Source organism: Populus nigra, chromosome 9 (assembly GCF_951802175.1).
Source record: "Populus nigra chromosome 9, ddPopNigr1.1, whole genome shotgun sequence".
NCBI classification, from domain to species: Eukaryota; Viridiplantae; Streptophyta; class Magnoliopsida; order Malpighiales; family Salicaceae; genus Populus; species Populus nigra.
In genome coordinates this window covers 6631441-6646830 of record NC_084860.1, presented here as the reverse complement: position 1 = coordinate 6646830, position 15390 = coordinate 6631441, and the positions used below count along the sequence as shown (strand labels likewise).

At 29.4% G+C, this 15390-nt stretch overlaps 2 protein-coding genes and 1 pseudogene across 2 annotated transcripts; all 3 read left to right on the top strand.

Moving 5' to 3' along the window:
• Positions 1-4881: 4881 nt before the first annotated feature.
• On the top strand, positions 4882-6954 carry LOC133703695 (GDSL esterase/lipase At5g45670-like). The gene is made up of 5 exons (XM_062128301.1): positions 4882-5553; positions 5804-5928; positions 6016-6258; positions 6356-6599; positions 6716-6954. Exons 1-5 carry the CDS (start codon positions 5295-5297, stop codon positions 6952-6954), a joined length of 1110 nt encoding a protein of 369 aa, XP_061984285.1. The 5' UTR covers positions 4882-5294.
• A 4108-nt stretch (positions 6955-11062) lies between these two features.
• Positions 11063-12493, top strand: LOC133703694 (GDSL esterase/lipase At1g29660-like; annotated as a pseudogene).
• Positions 12494-13281: 788 nt separating this feature from the next.
• Positions 13282-15054, top strand: LOC133703693 (GDSL esterase/lipase At1g29660-like). The gene is made up of 5 exons (XM_062128300.1): positions 13282-13528; positions 14018-14142; positions 14237-14476; positions 14567-14671; positions 15016-15054. The coding sequence occupies exons 1-5, from the start codon at positions 13282-13284 to the stop codon at positions 15052-15054; spliced, it is 756 nt and encodes a 251-aa protein (XP_061984284.1).
• The last annotated feature ends 336 nt before the right edge of the window (positions 15055-15390 follow it).

The window sequence follows — 15390 nt, the reverse complement described above, 5'->3', positions numbered from 1 at the left end:
ATTATATTATATGTTAAACATTAAATCAATTTTTTTTATAATGAAATATTAATTGTTTATTACCCTCATAAACGATGTATCTTGATGATAGAGCATGATAAAAATTATTGGATATAAAAGCAACATCTAGCGAAGCTACCTAATATGCTGCGAGAAGCTATTGGATATAAATGCTTAGCATGCGAGACTTCAAGCACTATCTTTGCCCCTAGTTCAGTAAAAACCTATAACAGCTAATAACAAGCAGCAATCAAGTGTCCTGTGCTGCTGTTTGAAATTCAGATATATCCAGTAAATGTAGAGTCCAGCACCCACACCAAGCACCAGTATCATCAAGTCACAGGTGCCTGGCTACTTCATTTTTGGAGACTCGTTGGCTGATAGCGGCAGTAGCAGCCATCTCCAAACTCTTGCTAAAGTCAATTATCCACCTTCTGGGATTGATTTTCCCTATGGCCCCACTGGAAGGTTCTGCAATGGACGGACAATTGTTGATATTTTTTAATTTTTTTATAACTGCGGGTTCCAGATCAGTTTGCGTATATCTCGATTAATTTTCTAAGACCCTGAAGTTAACGACCATGCAAAGTTCTAATAACTTTAAAATTTATAACACTCGAACCGGTGGTATCTGGATCAAACCCCATTTACTATCATACAAAATGTTGTTTTTTCAATTTCACAATTTCAATGCTTTGGTGGCTAAACATATGCTTAAGACAGTAGTTCTGGGCTGATGCAGGATGGGTTGTTTAGACACGGTGGGTGATTTGAAGAAGTGACTAAGGCATTGTAATTAATTAATCATTTGTTAATTCCTGCCCCAGTACTACCCTACAAGCCAAGAGTATTGCTCAGACCAGTCTACTGGACTTCTTCTTGAACAATACAAGCAGCAACTGAGGGTAAGTATACCCCCTGTTTACTTTTTTCCTTCTTCCCTTCTGATTTGTAGTGCTTCTGTCTTTTGTGATGATTAATTTCCATTAATTGTGTAGACATTGAACGAGCATGGAGCACGAAAAACTGTCGTATTTGGACTGGGGGAACTAGGATGCAATTCATACATGGCTCTGCTTGTGTGGTAATTATGAATAATGCTCCCCAGCTTTTCAACGGCAGGCTAATTTCAGTTGTCGATCAGCTCAACAGTGATTTAATGGATGCCAAACCCCCCCCCCCCTCTCTCTCTCTCAACAGTGAAGAAACAAAAATCAAAACACCTTAAAAAGCATATTAATTAAAAGATTCAAACTTATCCATAACATATGATTATTATGCAATGTATTCTAGGATGTTTGTTGCAGCAAAACATTATGGTTGGTACCATTTATTTGTTTATTTTATTAAAAAATAAAGTTGTTTATCATTTACTTTCTCTCAATATGTTTGCTGTTTTAGTTCTCCATAATTAATTATTTTGTTTTTGCCAATTTTATGACGAAAACCACTCCACCGCTGATTCTTTCACTAATATTCCATCGCTAATAGTGTTTTTCACTTAATTTCCCATAAAAAATGCTCGCACTTTTTTTTTTTACAGCGGTTCAAATCCAATTGAAAATGCCAAGCACTTTCACAGGATGTTCTCTTCGTTTCTGTGATTGTTTAATAATATGCCAGAAGCTTTTAAAAAGTATTTTTTTTATTGAAAATAAATTAAAATAATATTTTTATTTATTTATTTATTTTTAATATCACAATATCAAAATCATAAAAAAACAAATAAAAAAACTAATTCAATGTTTTTTAAAGTGAAAAGCAGTTTGAAAAATTAGTTGAACTGTATTATCAAACATACAATTAGACTAAATTTATGATTCATGCTACGTTGTGGGCCTATCATATTTTTTTCAATATAAAAAAAGGATGCTTAGACAAACTAAAAAAAATCAAACTATACAAAGAAAATTGATAATGATCCATTCAAAAATAAGTGTTTGTCAATACCACATAAATGTATCTCAATATTCTTACAAAAACTTCATGATCTTATTTAATAACGGAGCAAAAATTAAATGAAAACATGATAGTCCTATAGAAAGCAAGATAAAAAAAAATTAAAGTTTAATTCATAGCAAATCAAATGTTGAAGGATAAAATAAAATAAAAAAAAAACAACCGGACTCGAGTTCGCCCTGCTAAAATTGCAACTTTGTTATAAAGAAGGGATAACCTCATAGAAAGAAAATTAAATAAAACTACAAAGTTCAATTATCAAACAACCCAATGGTAAAAGACAAAACTTGAAAAATAAATCATTTTTTTAAAAAAAGCAATAATTTTTTTTTAGTCAATTCAGATTAACATGCCAAGTCCACGATTTAGAATATGATACCGGATAACCTTATGGAAAGAAAAGCGAAAAAAATCATGAAACTCAATCTCCAATCAATCCAATATTAAAAAAAATTAAAAAAACTAAATCAACTCGATCTAATCTTCAAACTCATAACCCGATTTATAAGTTTGAGACCAACCATATAGGAGGAAAAGCCAAAACAATCACAAAGTTTTATATTCTCAATACGCTAAGAGATGAAATTGAGAAAAACAAATTCAATAAAAAAGATAAAAATAAATAGCAATCAAAAGAATAACAATCAAATTTGATATAAAAAATAAATAAAACTAAATGGTGAGGGAGTAAACTGAAAAAAATAAAAATAATGTAAAATAAAACAAATAGTAATCTAAAAAATAAGAACTATATATGATATAAAAAAAGATTAGCTTAATTTATTCTATAAATTGTTTCAACTGAATATGAGGAAAAGAAACATACGCTATAGTCCTTAATGTTTTCACAGATTGACAAATCACATTCTTAATCAAAATCAATTCCTAATATTTTAATTTTTAATTTTACCCTTCTTAAAAATTAAATTAAAAACAAATGGGATAAAAATTAGATTTTGATATACCTTTTTCATAAATTCACTCAAGATTTTCAAATCTGATTTTATTGGAATTGTTTTTTTTATTAAAACTTGGTTTTCAAATCATGAAATGTTTTTATTTGAAAAACAATCATTTTAATGAAAAAGATATTTTATCAAAATGAAAAAGAAATAAATGAATAAGGAAACTGATTTTTAATAAACTGTTTTCAGGGATTGGCTAATTAGATTTCCAAATTCTATACTTAAAAAGGGATTACTAGAGATCATTATCCGTTAATCTTGAAGCCAAAGCCATTTGTAAAGTGTGTTTGGCAGTGTAGTTGCGGATGCTTTTTAAATAGCTTTTCGTGCTGAAATGCTTGCTAATGATATTTTTTTATTTTTTAAAAATTATTTTTGACATCAACACATCAAAACGATCCAAAAAGTATAAATCACACTTAATTTTAGTAAATTTTTTTTTTTAAATTTTAATAAAGTACAGTTACAAACACAATACCAAACAATATTTAACAGTGTTGCGGCAGAGTTTTGGCGTCAATAATGGCTGAATTATGAAGCACCATTTATGATCTATCACCCACGTGTCTACATAATAAACCACATGCTACAAAACTCCAAGAGAAGGAACCCCGAGACCGAGATTTCCATGTTTAGAAAAACAAAACAAAAGTACATTTTTTCCATTATTATTTCCACGTTCTATATATGATAGTTGCAGATTTATTTTACCTCGCTCTCGTGGATTACTTTTGTTGAGATATTGATAGATTGATGGGAGAAAACTAAATTTTTTTTATTAATGTTTTTGTTTTAATTAATTTATATATATCTTAATTAATTTTATAAATTTTAAAATTAATAATTATTTAAATTTTTAATAATCATTATATTAATAATTATACAGGACTCGAATATAAAATAAAATAAAAAAATAAATTTTTTAATCCTAAAATTTTATTACTGATCACCTGCTGTATGCATGGTTGGGAGAAAACTTAATTTAATTGAGGTTTGGGTGGCGTAAAATATTGCCTTAATAAAAAGTTCTATAATTTTTTTAATATTGCAATCAAAATTTATGAGGAGATTTTAAAGGTTAAGTTTTGTACGGAGGTTGGTATTGATTAATGCAATCGAGGTCCATAAGATTTTTAAATTATGCTAGCTAGTTTTATTATTATTTTTTTATTTTTGGAATTTTTAATTTATTAACATTGGTTTTTAGATTTATTTAATGAATTGTAAATATTTTTTTAATTTTCTCTAGAAAAACAGTTTTTAAAACTTAAAAAAAATACAAGGTGAAATAACTATATATTTTTTTAGTTACTATTTATTTGAAATATTTTTTATTTATTTATTAAATTAGTTTATATTTTTTTAATAAACTTGAAAAAAAAATAAAATATTAAAATTTATTTTTTATAACATAGCTATATAGCTGTGTGTGAGCAAGTTTTTTATATGACAGTTGCAGATTGTTTTTTAACTCGTTCTCGTGGATACTTTTGTTGAGATATTGATGGACTGATGGGACAAAACTTAGTTTAATTGAGGTTTCGGTGGTGTCAAATATTCGCTTAATAAAAATTTATTTTTTAATAAATTAAAAAAATATTAAAAAGTTATTTTTCAATTTATTTTTTATAATATAACCGAAAACTAAAAATTATTTTTTAATTTATTTTTTATGATATTATAAATATCAAAATATAATTTATTTTAAAAATTTATTTTTCATATAAACCATTTAAAAAAAACAAAAAACTATTTTTTATTTTTATATGATCACAAAAACTTACATGAACAAGTCAATATTTTTCTATAAATAAAAGTACAACAATAATAAAAAGAAATGCTCATCACTGTACTAGAAAAACAAAAATCTATATTAAGAAAATACTTTCCAATTTTAGAAAAATAAATTATTTTAAAATATTTAGTGATATAATAAAAAATAAATTAAAAAATACTTTCTAGTATTTGATTATGTTATGAAAAATAAGCTGAAAAATAACTTATTAATATTTTATTTTTTTAAAATTTATTAAAATAATAAGAAATAAATCTTATAAATTAAAAAATTAAATGAGAATAAAATTAAAAAATATATAATTTTATAAATTATCATAAATAAAATAAATAAAATCTAAATAATAAAATAAAATCTAAATAATAATAATAAAAATCCCTTCTTAGTTCTTTAACTACAATTAAAACACATACTAGGATCCGAGTGAGTAGCTACAGGCTATATCTACACCCAACCTCTCTTGGCTTTCATTTGTTTCACAGTAACCATTGAACATTCCTCGCCTTTTCCCTTAAAATTGAGCCATTACTGCTAAAGGGTGTTTCTTCCCTTCTGTTTTTCAATTTTCAAGCTCGATGACAATGCTGGCACACGAGATGAAGCGACAGTGGATGGCACTTGTTTTGTTCATGGTGTTTTCAATGTGGCAACATTGTGCTACTGGAGATCCACTGGTGCCATGCTATTTCATTTTTGGAGACTCTTTGGCCGACAATGGTAACAACAACATGCTCCAGACTCTCGCCAAAGTTGATTATGCACCGTATGGCGTTGATTTTCCTAATGGCCCCTCTGGAAGGTTTTGCAATGGGCTCACCGTCGTTGATGTAATTGGTACTTCCCGCAATGACAAAACGTTCTTGTTACCAAAATTGCTCTTCTTTTCTTCTTTTTCTTGTTAAATAAATGCTCGTAATTTTCAGCAGCTAATTACATCTCCAGTCACCTGTATCCGTAAAACATGCATCTGTGGTATTTTCTTGGTGATTTGTGGTCCAAAGACTTTGATCTAAAACGAAGTATATGAGGATATATTTTCGTATGGTAATATTTTCGTTCTGATAGGACCTCTTTTAAATTGTAGCCGAAATCTTGGGCTTTCACAGCTACATACCACCATTTGCGGCTGCCAAGGAAGCAGACATACTTCATGGTGTGAATTACGCATCTGGGGCAGCTGGAATTCGTGACGAAACTGGACAGGAGTTGGTAAATATATAAATATACATTGCACGTTCAATGTTTCAAGTCGCCATATGTAGTTCTTAATTATGATTGACGTCCTCGTGGATGCAGGGTGAACGTATAAGCATGAATATGCAGTTACAAAATCACCACAAAACAGTACAGAATTTGATTGGCATGGTGGGAAATGATTCAGCTCTAAGAAACTTGAACAAGTGCCTATATTCGGTTGGAATGGGCAACAATGACTACCTCAACAACTATTTCTTGCCACAGTACTTCCCAACAAGCCATGAGTATACCTTGGAGAAGTACACCCAACTTCTTATTGAGCAATACTCGCAGCAACTAAGGGTTAGCACTACATTCTTCTTCTTTCTGACCCTTTAATTGGAAATTGCTTCTCTCCTTTTTCGTTTTTTACCTAATCAACTCTCTGTTGGCCCTTCAGTCTTTGTACGAGTTAGGAGCAAGGAAACTAGTGGTGTTCGGACTAGGGAAAATAGGCTGTGTCCCAGGTGCAATTGACACATATGGCACGAACGGATCTGCTTGTGTAGAGCTTTTGAACAATGCTTCCCAGCTTTTCAACAGCAAGCTCTTACCAGTCATTGATCAACTCAATGATGGCTTGCCGGATGCAAAGATTATATATATAAACAACTATAAGATCGGGGAGGATTCTACAGTTCTTGGTAGGTATTGGGGCTTTTACTCGTGTTGCATTTATTTCCTTCTTTATTTATTTCGGCTACTTAAGATGTGATTTGGGAGTCCTTACCAACTGAATATCTGTCGTTATGTTTCACAGATTTCAAGGTCAATAATACAGGGTGCTGTCCATCATCTGTCATTGGTCAATGCATTCCGGACCAAGTTCCATGCCAGAATAGGACCCAATACATGTTCTGGGACTCATTCCATCCAACTGAGATTTTTAATATTTTCTGTGCAGAGAGATCTTACAGTGCTTTGGACCCTTCCTATGCGTATCCATATGATATTCGCCACTTAATTTCGCTTGATCAAGGAGTTGCTGAGGCAAAGTGATCGAGGAAATTATCAAGAATAAGCAGGCTTCTTTTTATTTGCTGCTAGTTTCGTGGTACTCTAAATACTTTATATTATGATTTTGTTCCTGCTTGATGTATGCTTTTGTTGTGATGATTAAACAAGGTGACTGGCTACATATAATTTTATATATATTCTTAAAATGTGTACAATAATGTATTTTAACTATATTTGAATGTGATTTTTCAAAGTAATTGATTTTTTTAGGTAATTTAGAATATATTAATACCAAAATCATTAGAAAATCATTATCTTTTTAATAATAATCAAATTTGACCCAATTTAGCTAATAAATCTCATAACCTACTAACTTGATATCTAGTCTAGATAAGATTTAATTTTGAATCACTTAAGAAATTGACCTACTTAAACCTGAATAATTTTGTCAAAATCAGGGTGAGACCCAATTAATATTTTTTTATTTGTTTTTCCTCAAACAAATCCTTAGACCAGGTATTGTAACTATAGGTTTTTTTTTTTCCCCTATGCAGAGAGATCTTACAGTGCTTTGGACCCTTCCTATGCTTATCCATATGATATTCGCCACTTAATTTCGCTTGATCAAGGAGTTGCTGAGGCAAAGTGATCGAGGAGATTATCAAGAATAAGCAGGCTTCTATGTATTTGCTACTACTTTCGTGGTCTATTTACTTTATATAATGATTTTATTCCTGCTTATTGTATGCTTTTGTTGTGATGATTAAACAAGGTGACTATAATGTTATATATATTCTTAAAATGTGTACAATAATGTATTTTAACTATATTTAAATGTGATTTTTCAAAACAATTGAATTTTTAGGTATTTTAGAATATATTAATACAAAAATCATTAGAAAAACATTATATTTTTCATAGTAATCAAATTTAACTCATTTCAGCTAGCAAATCCAATAATATACTAACATGAGATCTAACCTAGATGGGGTTTAATTTTAAACCATTTAATAAATTGACCTAGTTAAATATGAATAACTTAATTAAAATAAAGTTGAGACTCGATTGATATTATTTAATTAATTTATTTATTTATTTTTCCTCGAACAAAGTTTTAGACCATGTTTTACAACTATTAATTTTTTTTATTGAATTTATAGTTGGATTTGAATTTTATTAGCATCATAATCTTGAATAACTATTTAACACTATAGCGCCGTGTCTTCCCGTTAGTAAACAAAATTAGGTCAACACTTCAAAAATATTATTCAACTATATAAGTAGTCTTAACTTTTTTACTAAAAAAAAACACTTTATATCAATTTTATTCATATTTCTATCCAAATTATAACATTTTTGGAGAAAAAAAGACATGATTTTATAAGAAAAATAACATATTTTGTTGGGTAAATCTAACGTAATTCCTTATTAAAAAATCAAAATATTATGATGGTAGAATCGATGAGAAAATAGTTTAAATGTAAAATTAATATTATAATAATTTTGAAAATATGTTTAAGGATTGCACAAAGTTTTAATATTGAACCCTTTTAGGGAGGCCGGCGTTTATGACATTAATAGTCTGCGTTCACCAAGATGGCAACAGACCCCTATTTGTTACTTTTTCCCCAGTACCGCTAATACTTTGCATGTATAAAATTATGGCAACAACCTGCCGACTTTGAAGTTATAATGAAATTGCCCAATTAACTTGGTAATAGGTTTAACAATAATTTGAATAACCATCGATTAAGAATTAATTCAGGATGAATATTTTTTTAATATTAAAACTGATATATTAGATCAATCCAAACTTTATATCTTAAGCACTCAAACTAGCGATTTGATCGTTGGATTATATTGAGTTTAAGATTTTTTTAAAATTTTTTTATATAATTATAGAATAATAAAAATAAACACAAGTAAAATTGAGTATCAATTAAATACAAATTAAATGTTAGTATTTTTATTTGAAATTGCAATAACCTTATATAAATCAAATTAAAATAATATATGCAGATAAATTTGAAATCAAGTAAATATAAAATTTAGAAAAAAAGAATGGAAAAAAAGGAGAGGGCTAATGAAAAAAAGAGATGTAAAATTAACTAATAATGAAATTTTCTTTAATTGAAAATATTATTTTTAAACAAGATCCTAATTTTATGCTTCATTAAAACAAAAGATAACTTTTAATATCACACCTACATAGAACACAAATATAGCAACCATACAACACTTATATTAAATAAACTTAAATTTTAAATCAATATCACAAATTTAATTCAATACTCAAAATACAGACTAAACATAAAATTTAAAATATTTAAAATAAAACATCCACAATTAAACACAAAGTATCAAAAAACATAAATTTTAAACTAACTTATTTACTTATGTTAAATGAATACATTGATTTTTTCGGTGTTTGAAGGATCAAAATCTAAATTAAGTGTTGATGGAAATGAGATCATCTCATCAATGGCTATCAAAACATCATCATGTTTCTTTATAACCTTATTATTATAGTTGTCGCACTCGATATCGCGACGATCTTTCAAAATTAAATTCGTGGGAAAGAACATAATTTCTAGTGTCTTGTTCTTTTAGAAAAAAATGTCTAGTGTAAGTCATCACCTAATACTATGGTTAATAGAAACTCTAACTGGTTAGTAGAGATTCTATGGTACAAGACTGATTACGTAAAAGAAAAGATATTATCACTCTTTAAGCATCCTATCTGAGGTAGACTACATTGCTACTTTTGACTTAAATTGCTAAGGGTTTGTTATACCATGCTACCGATAGTCTGCTTGTAATATTCTTAATTTTGACGCCAGTGAACATTTGACTACAAATATTTTCAACTCTGGCGTTGGTAAATATTACATAACGAAAAAAAACATACGGTATTCCTGACTCTGGCACTAAAAAATAAGTGAGTAAAATAAATTTAAATCAATGCATATATTTTTTATTTTTTAAAGAGAAAAAAAATGTATCATATACCAGATTGGCATTTCACAGTAAAAAGGGCTTGTTTGACTGAATATCAAAATAAAAAGGGAATAATTTAAAGGGGATTGAGTTGTCTAGTCTTGAATTTTTTGTTTTTTTTTAAAGGCTGAATCAAGCTCAACTTGTATAGTCTGGGCTGGATCCAGCCGGCCCAACCCTTTCACTGTCCCAAGCAACTGACATGGCTGGGCAGCAGGAACGCATGAACTAATTCATGCATGCACTGCGTAGTGCTAATTGCGAAGGTAATTATATTACCTTCACACAATATGCTAAAACTTGGAATTGCAAAGCGGGGAAAAGGAAAGAAGACCTTACTTGGAGATGAAACCGAATGCACTGGTGTGCTGATTGATTGGATGCTTTACCCTCTGTGTTTTGTTTTCCTCTTCGTCTTCCCGTGTTCTTTCCTTCTGTTTATGGTATTTTGTCCTTGCCCCTTAATCAAGAAATTCCTTCTTTTTGTTTTTTTTTTAATTTCGCCCCTGGATAAATTACAATTGTACCCCTGTATTTCAGCACATTATACAAAACAGTCCTTGTTTTCTGAATGTTTCAATTCAGTTCTTAATTGACTCTTCAACTTTTAATTTTTTTAAAATTAGCCTTGAAAAAATCAATTAAGCTCCCAACAGCACCCTACCTTTACACTTTTGTCCTTGAACTTTAATTCCTTGTCATTTTGACCCAAATCAGCTCAAATTTTGTTATTTCTTCAATTAATACTTCGATTTCATTAATTAAACTGATTTCAAGCTTAATTAAGTTTCAAAACCTATCAATTCTTCAATTAATCTCTTGATTTGATTAATTAAATTAATCCAAAGTTTAATTAAGTCCTCAAACTTTCAATTTATGTTGTCTTGACCCAAATTTCAATTTATTCTTCTTTCAATTTATTTTTTTATTTTATTTTTTATTTTTTCATCATCATTTTTTATTTTTATTTTTTTATTATTTTTATATAAAATAAAATAATAAAAATAAAAAGAGTAAAAAATTGAGTTATAACAATAGTCATTAATATTTATCAAATCTAAATTAAAACATATTGAAGACAAATATTATACGTTAAACATTAAATCAATTTGTTTTATAATGAAATATCAATTATTTATTACCATCATAAACGATGTATCTTGATGATAGAGCATGATAAAATTATTGGATATAAAAGCAACATCTAGCGAAGCTACCTAATTGGATATAAATGCTTAGCATGTGAGACTTGAAGCAGTATCTTGGTCCCTAGTCAGTAAAAACTATAATAGCTAATAACAATCAACAATCAAGTGTCCTGTCCTGCTGTTTGAAATTCAGATATATCCAGTAAATGTAGAGCCCAGCACCTCCACCAAGCACCAGTATCATCAAGTCGCATGTGCCTCGCTACTTCATTTTTGGAGACTCATTGGCTGATAGCGGCAGTAGCAGCCATCTCCAAACTCTTGCTAAACTCAATTATTCACCTTCTGTGATTGATTTTCCCTATGCCCCCACTGGAAGGTTTTGCAATGGACGGACAATTGTTAACATTTTTTGGAAGGGAACTAATAAGCTTTCGTGTATTTTATTTAATTATCTGGAACTTCTAAAATCTTGAAATTAATGACCATATAAGTTTTTAATAATCCTAAAATTTATGATGCTCAAATTAGTAATTTCTAGGGATTAAACTCCAATGGTTGATATTTTACTATCATGCGAAATGTTGTATTTTCAATATCACAATTATCAATGCTTTGGTTGCTAAACATATGCTTAAGACAGTATTCTTTTGATAAAAAAAAGACAGTAGTTCTGGGCTGTTGCAGGATCGGTTGTTTAGACACGGAAGGTGATTGGAAGAAGTAACAAAGAGATGGTAATTAATTAATCATTTGTTATCAATTCAGCTGAAAATTTACGCTTTGAGGACTTTATTCCACCGTTTGCAACTGCCACTTGCACGGACATAATATCTGGTGTTAATTATGCTTCTGTTTCGCCTGGAATTCGCGATGAAACTGGGCAAGAATTGGTAAAATGACTATGGATGCAGGGGCAACGTATAACCTTTAACAAGCAGCTGCGAAATCACCAAATTACAGTCTCTCGCCTGATTGACATTCCAGAAACGATGAATCGGCTGCCCTGTACCTAAGCAATTGCTTATATTCTGCTGGAATGGGCAGCAACGATTACATTACTAGGTAATTCCTGCCCCAGCACTACCCTACAACCCAAGAGTATACCTTAGACCAGTATACAGGACTTCTACTTGAACAATACAAGCAGCAACTGAGGGTATGTTTACTGTATACCCCCCTGATTACTTTTTTCCTTCTTCCCTTCTGATTTGTAATGCTTCTGTCTTTTGTGATGATTAATTTCCATTAATTGTGTAGACATTGAACGAGCATGGAGCACGAAAAACTGTCGTATTTGGACTGGGGGAACTAGGATGCAATTCTTACATGGCTCTGCTTGTGTGGTAATTATGAATAATGCACCCCAGCTTTTCAACGGCAGGCTAATATCAGTTGTCGATCAGCTCAACAGTGATTTAATGGATGCCAAACTCATATATATATATATATATATATATAAACTACTATGAAAAAACAAAAATCAAAACACTTTAAAAAGCTTATTAATAAAAACATCCAAACTTATCCATAACATATAATTATCATGCCATGTATTCTAGGATGTTGTTAGAACAAAACATTATGGTTGTTATCATTTATTTGTGTTTGTTTTATTAAAGAATAGAGTTGCTTACCGATTGTTTTCTCTATGTTTATTGTTTTAGTTCTCATTTCTTTCTCACATTACCTTGAGAGAACAATCATGAATATGTCTTAATAATTTAATGAAGATTAATATAATTATATTTTTCTTTAGCTTTTAATTATTGATTTTTGTTGATTTATATTTTGTTAGAGTTTTGATAACATATAAAATACCAATGATCATGAAATACTTTGTGGGTTAGTGGTGATTTAAAAAACTTAATTTATATTATTTATGGGTTTATGTGATGTATAAATAGTCATGTGTTGAAAAAAAATAAATCAAAACACCTTAAAGAGCTTATTAATAAAAAGATTCAAACTTATCCATAACATATGATTATCATGCAACGAATTCTAGGATGTTTGTTGCAACAAAACATTATGGTTGTTACCATTTGTTTCTTTATTTTATTAAAGAATAGAGTTGCTTACCATTTGGTTTCTCTATATGCTTGTTGTTTTAGTTCTCATTTCTTTCTCACTTCACCTTCTTTTTCCTCCCATCCCTTGCTTTGTCTAGTTTTCCCTTACCTCTTCCATATATTTCTTGTTTATTTTCCTCAATTTGTTTGCGATGGCTAGTGTGAATATACTATATCTACTTGCATTTGTTCTATTGATTGTTTTGAAATCGATACATGATGTTGATGGAAAATCAGAAGTGCCTTGTTTTTTCATTTTTGGAGATTCATTGGTTGATAATGGCAACAATAACCATCTTAAGAATAAGGGAATTGTGAACTATCTACCATATGGGATTGACTTTCCCGATGGTCCAACGGGAAGGTTTAATAATGGTCGAACTGTGCCTGATGTGCTTGGTATATACTAAATATATGCTTATATTTTGTCTTAATACTTGTTATATTTTAACTCAGATTCATCATTTCAAGGATTTATAACAATAATCTCAAACTTAAATTCTAGCTAGGCATATGTATAAATTTAGCATTTTGTTTTAGATCATTAGTGATCTTTGTCTTCTTCTTCTTCATCTTTTTTTTTTATATAGATGTTGACATATGATTTTTCTCGGAAGCTACCATACCTTTTCTATTCCATTTAATGTATAAGGTTTTAAATGAATTTTTTATATTGTTTTTCAATTTTTAGAAGTACAGATTCATTATAGTTAGGAGTAATTGGTAGGTTCTAATATATTTAAAATGCAATTTGTAAACTGTTATACGAGTAGTTAGGACTTTCATAACATTTCTTTTTGCTTCTTATGCTTTCATGTTATTTCATTGATGAAATTCAAATAAAAAAAATACAAGTTGAATAATGATCATGAAGCTTTTTCATAACAGGTGAACTCTTAGGTTTCAAGAGTTTCATTAAATCTTTTCCAACAGCAAAGGGCTCACAAATCCTTGAAGGTGTTAACTATGGATCTGGCTATGCTGGAATTCGAGATGAAACAGGAAAACATATGGTAATTTCTATTTAAAATTATTTAATGCAATTTAAGAATATTTTCACACAAAAATAATCATGGTGACTAGAAAAGATTTTTTTTTTTTTTGCAGGGCATTCTTGTTTCTTTCAACAAGCAAATACAACATCACCAAGTTATCATGTCTCGCATTCATCACATACTAGGAAAAAACCATTCAAACTACCTAAAGCAGTGCTTATATTTATCGATGATTGGCAGTAATGATTACATTAATAACTATTTTCTACCAAAGTATTACAATTCAAGTCGTCATTATACCCCAAAACAATATGCTAATGTTCTTGTTGAAGAATATGCTCGGCACCTAAAGGTTAACAACTATATATATTGATTTTATGTTAGGGAATATCTAATTGATCTTATTTACTTTTGTAAGTTAAACATCTTATTGTTTCTTCAGACTCTCCATGATTTTGGAGCAAGAAAGTTGGCTATAATTGGAGTTGCGCCAATAGGTTGCACCCCAAACGCCACTGCTTACTATGGCACAAACGGCTCTCTCTGCGTAAAAAAACTAAATAAAGCAGCAATTCTTTTCAATGAACTTCTTAAATTGCGTGTCCAAGATTTAAATAACAAACTAATTGGCGCAAACTTTATCTATTTGGAGATTTATGAAATTATATGGAAATATGTCAACACTCCAGGTAAAAGTGTTTTTTATTTTATAAATTTTATACATGATGAATTTGTGTATTCTCTTAAATTCTTCTAGTTATATTGTTTTTAGAATAATATTAATGAATGTTTTATTTTATGATATGAAGGTACAAGAGGTTTAATCAAGAGTTGTTGTCAAGTGAACGATTATGGTTTATGTATTCCTTCCAAACTTCCATGCCTAAATAGGAATTTGGCATTGTTTTGGGATTCCTTTCATCCTTCTGAGTTCTTGAACTTAATCACCGGAACAATATCATACAATGCTTTGCGGACAATACTTTAAGGCATTAAAGTGATTAGCTATGCATGTTCCGTTGTGATAATATGTAACACTATATGGCCCCTTCAATATGATGAAGGAATTCAACTTGCAAACGTAGAAACTTTCACACTACTATTTGTATATCATTTGTTTTATTGTGATTTGTACTGTAAAATGTTAAAAAAAGTAAATGGAGAGTATATATGTAAAAGTATGATGCAACTTTATTTAGCTTGTCTCATGTTTAATTTAATGGTTGATTTTTTTTCTTAATTGAAAGATCTATGAGTTTAAACTAG